Source organism: Erigeron canadensis, chromosome 8 (assembly GCF_010389155.1).
Source record: "Erigeron canadensis isolate Cc75 chromosome 8, C_canadensis_v1, whole genome shotgun sequence".
NCBI classification, from domain to species: Eukaryota; Viridiplantae; Streptophyta; class Magnoliopsida; order Asterales; family Asteraceae; genus Erigeron; species Erigeron canadensis.
In genome coordinates, this window is record NC_057768.1 from 36,824,630 (window position 1) to 36,829,637 (window position 5,008).

Below are 5,008 nucleotides of genomic sequence, written 5' to 3' on the forward strand. Positions count from 1 at the left end.
ATAATGGTAAATATGGCAGAATAAAAGCGGGCCCCCCGTCAGGGTCGTTGCAAAAAGTTTGGTCGGATTATCAAAAAGGTGATCGGGTTATCAGACGCTTATTCTAGAAAGGTTTATATATAAGTAATTAACCAGCAAATCCCTGACTTTGAGTTGTGTGGAAAACAAGAAAGGAAGCTTCTCTCGTAGCTAGCGATAAACTTTGGGAAGAAGTCACGCATTTGATATTCAATATTCCATAACTTTAATTAAGTGCTGTATCAAGTTTGAAAATATAGTGGATATATCATAGAAGCTTCTTTTGAAATTCTCTTTGTTCCACCCCCAATTTATTATTTATTATATATATATAATATATATATATAGTTTTTATTTTTATTATATTAAATGAAAAGGGCTAAAACACTAGTAACGATACTATCTATTCAAAATTTATATATGAAAGAAATCCGCGGTTTTTCCTCTCCTAGTTAAAGATTTATTATGATGCAGGGACCCGTGACCCGACCCGACCCGCAGTATCTTTTATTTAAATAAATAATCTCTTATTTTTATAAGTTATTTTTTATTTTGGTTTGATAACTATGAATTGATTTGTTTCCTATTTTAAAGGTGTTAGGATTAGTATAAATATGAATTCTCGTTATTGTACAAATCAGTTAAATATTATTGAGTTATAAGAAAATTGACGTTTTGTCAATGTTTTTCGGTCTTTGATTAATTAATTGTTCTTTTTGCCATTTGAATGCACGCGTAACTGCATCAGTTGGTATCAGAGCTCACGTTAATTCAAATGGCTCGATATGATTCTGATTATCCTATCCGTAGAATCGCCGAACGAGGCAACGGAAAAGATGGTCACGATACACGTGCTTGTGGAGATTGCTTCTACCGTAACCGTAGATCCGCCGACCGAGGCAACGAGATGGTGGACCGTGACCCACGAGATATCTTTGAGATCAAACGGCTCCAACGACGAGTCCGAGATCTTGAAATACAACGCGAGATCAAGCAAATCCGGAAAATGATTCAATATCTCGAGCTGCAACGGGAGACAAAGAAGGAAACCGAATCGAGATACGTCGTCCGGGACGATGTGAACGAGGAGGAGGAGTATCCTTCTTTTGATTCCAACCCCCCCGGTTCTTTGAACCAATCTATCCGCTTTTTGTAGAAAAAGAGACTCCGAGATTTGATGAAGATGAGGAGTTTGGCTATGCTTCTCCTCCAGTGTTTGATACGTACGATGAAGAGGAATTCGTTGAGGTGTTTCACAAATCCGACAAATCCGGCTTCAGATTTGCTGGAAATTTGGAAGCGCCATTATCGGATACAAATTTTGATTTTGATACTCTTTCTGATTCTTTGGAAATTGGATCTGTAATTTTGGAAACTCGATATTTGAAATTCGAAAATAATTCTCCGTCAAAACAAATTGGATCTCACGGAGATATGAATTTTAACAATTCTTCACTAATGATGAATATTCCAATCGTATTTAGTATTCAAAAAGTGGGTTTCAAAGATAAAATAATAAGAAAGGTTAAGTCTGCCTTTATTATTGAGAAGTCCCCTTATGAAATTGAAAGTGGGCCGCCCGATATGGCTAAATATGATGTAAATCAGACTCTAGAAGGCTTATTTGATGAACTTGGTTTTGACAACACAACCAATGGAAAGGATCAGCCAATCATGGGAAGTAAAATATGGCACCAAGATTTCTTACCAAAATTTGTTACTTGGTTGATTGTACGAGATAGAGGAGCCCATCTTTTTGACATTCTCAAAACTCGAGGACGAGTTTTTTCGAAGAGGGAGAGAATGATGCAGGGACCCATGACCCGACCTGACCCGCAGTATCTTTTATTTAAATAAATAATCTCTTATTTTTATAAGTTATCTTTTTAACTATTAGGATAATTACTAATTGATTTGTTTCCTAGTTTAATGAGATTAAGATTAGTATAAATAGGGGTTCTGGTTATTGTAAAAATCAGTTGAATATTATCGAGTTATAAGAAAATTGACGTTTTGTCAATGTTTTTCGGTCTTTGATTAATTAATTGTTCTTTTTGTCATTTGAATGGACGCGTAACTGCATCATATTATATATGTTATATGTTATTTTAACCGGAGGCATGAGCAGAAAAAGTTTGGGTAGCTGTTGGGTGTGATCAAAATAGAGTAAATATTCATTTGTACGTGTTAGGTTGCTTTTTAATAGTATATTGATCAAGACAAATTACTACTTTAAACCCCTTTCAAACAAGAAAATATAATAATTAGAATACCTCAAGCAAAACAAGTAACTTTACTCAAAATTATTATGTTTCTCAATCTTGTATATAAGCTATTTAAGAAATTATTAATATATATAAAAGTTAAAATTGAAAATAAAAACCAACTTTAAGAAATCGAGAATTGTAATTGGTTGGTAAATTATTAAAGCAACTATGTTTTAATATAATAAAAAATTTATACATGAATGTAATATTAATTAATTTTTTAACATAAAAAACGTAGAGTATTTAATTGAAGGGCACAACCAGTAAAGTTCCGGCTTCAGACCGTTGACCATAAATCCATAATCCGAAGTTGGCGATTGGGAGAGAGAGCCGTGATCATCTCTAGTTGGGTGTTATGACTGAAATTTTAAAATTCACTTTTCAAGTTTAAAATATTTATTTGAACTTGATTTTGAAAGTTGTAATATAAAATCACCTCATACATCAATACATCATGTGAATATGATTCTAGTTTATATCACGTTTTGGTTGCTTTTGTTCTTCTCTCTTGTAATTATTGTTTCTATTATATATGTTGACTTTGTTGGTTTGAAATATCTAGCACATCTTGCTAGTTAGATCACTTATTTTTACCTTTTTAGTAGCCTGGTTAAATGCATTTCTGGTTTACCTAAGGTCTTGAGTTCGATTGATCATTTAGGATGTCAAATTAACTTTGGGGTTTTTCCTTTGAATACTTGTAACGGCACATAGTTAATATCTCGTTATCTAGGGTACGTGCAAAGTTTAACTATTATACGGTAAGGTTTTCCTGATGTCGTATACCGACTGAATGTTCGAAAAAATTATATATATAGCCGTTAAAAAAAATGATTGTAGTTTATAATATATAAAAATTTTGGATATGGGGATTTTCGATTCTCATTGTAGTATTTAGGAAATACAAATGGTTTCTAATTAATGGGAAATAAAGATGGTTAATGTCCGTTACGTTGATTACTTATTTGGAAGCAGATCGATCGAGTGGTTGAGTACTATGAGAAGAAAACGTATAAATCAAAGATTCAATTACAAACATGACTTGTGCATCAAAAACTAATGTTGTAATCTTATATATAGAAACTTTCGAATGGTCGTCTTTCTACTACATTAGGACGAGGAGGTCCGTAAACTTTAATAATTACAAAAATGCAATGAAGCTAGCTAGGCTCTTTAACAAGAAATTAATTTGATTTTTGAACACAAACTCGAACTTGACCGTGTGGATGATCCAAACATATATAGTTAATATAATAAATTGTTTTGAGATATATTTACAACGAATTCGATCGATCACCTTGAATACATATATCGTGAAATTAAGATAATAGAACTAAACAAAATTGTGTTAGATTATCTTAGTAGGGAAGCATGCATTTTGGCCGTTCCAATATTGACATTTGCAAACAAACCAAACATATCTTTTCGATATGGTAGATACGATTTCTTTTTACTCATTTCGTTCTCTGCCCTTCTTTGCACATAAAACAATTCGTGAACCGGAGTTTGCGTCTTTAACTTGCCAGAAATAATCCGTTTTCGTTTCGGACTAGTTGTATGATCGATCGACACCATGGGGTCCTTATTGCCTTCACTATTGCTCCTCTTGAACGAATACATAATTTTCCACTTTTTCGATCCACTTGATCCCGTGGAACTACTCTTCTTACATTTGGTCATACCCGGTGACGAAGATCCACTCTCGGCCTTGGGACTCCAGAGACAGAATGTCCCGGGTTGTATATTTTCTAATTCGTCGGCTTCTGATGATGAACGAGAAGACGATTCTTCTTCTTCATGATCAACATCTATAAAAAGTTTTTGTAACGAATTTGTTATAGAAGCAGCAGAACCATCATCTATCTCACGATCTACGGTAAGATCATGATCAAAGACAGGAAAAGTCTTCCAAGCCTCCTTTATGTCGATCGCTTTCTCCGAAGAAGCCTCTTCTTCTTCCCGTAGCCCCGACGAAAACTCGAAGTCATCCTCTCCTTGAACGTCTCTAAATTCGTCAAATCGAGATAATTTGTGTTCTTCATGAATCACTTTGGAGATGGCCTTGGATGTTAAACTATCAGAATTAGAGTAACAACTGAAGCTAGGTGAGAGTAATCGTCCTTCAACATCTTGTATTTGCATTTTTGATGGAAAAAAACCAAGAAATTAATTAATTTAGGTATATATATTGTTGGTTTTGTTTAGCGTGTAACTGAAAAGGAAAACTTGAATGAATGAAATCAAAAGAGACTTTTGGTGGCACTCGGTATTTATAGAGAGCGGAAAGTACGTATGTAAGCGTAGTTTTCTTTGCAGAGACCGTGTTTTAAGCAAAAACACTTCTAATTAACAACAATTTGAAAAGAATAAAAAAGATTACAAAAGATTCGATTTATATATAGTTTAATTTAAAGCACTCACATATCTTATTATATTTTTTATTTAATTATTATTATACCATCAAACAATCTTTTTCCAATCAAAAACTTAATTAGAAGATAATGTTGTGTCTCTTTTGAGTTAAGTATATAACAAGCTCAAATATGTAGATCATGTTGCTGCTAGAATAATATATGATACAATATTAAGAAATACTCATACGTACTATTCTACATACATTTTTTTTTGATAATTATTTACATAAAATAACAACCAGCTTTAGTTACATGAATTTCTAAATCTGAAAATCAAAAATAAAAACTTGCTAAATTTAAAATTAAACT

At 32.9% G+C, this 5,008-nt stretch overlaps 1 protein-coding gene across 1 annotated transcript; it reads right to left on the reverse strand.

The window, feature by feature from the left end:
• Window positions 1-3,638: 3,638 nt before the first annotated feature.
• On the reverse strand, window positions 3,639-4,427 carry LOC122610747. Its single transcript, XM_043783708.1, has one exon. It carries the CDS (start codon window positions 4,425-4,427, stop codon window positions 3,639-3,641), a length of 789 nt encoding a protein of 262 aa, XP_043639643.1.
• Window positions 4,428-5,008: the final 581 nt, after the last annotated feature.

What these genes read in the sequence shown, in the direction of transcription:
- LOC122610747 (XM_043783708.1), bottom strand. Translation starts at nt 4,427, where the DNA reads ATGCAAATACAAGATGTTGAAGGACGATTACTCTCACCTAGCTTCAGT.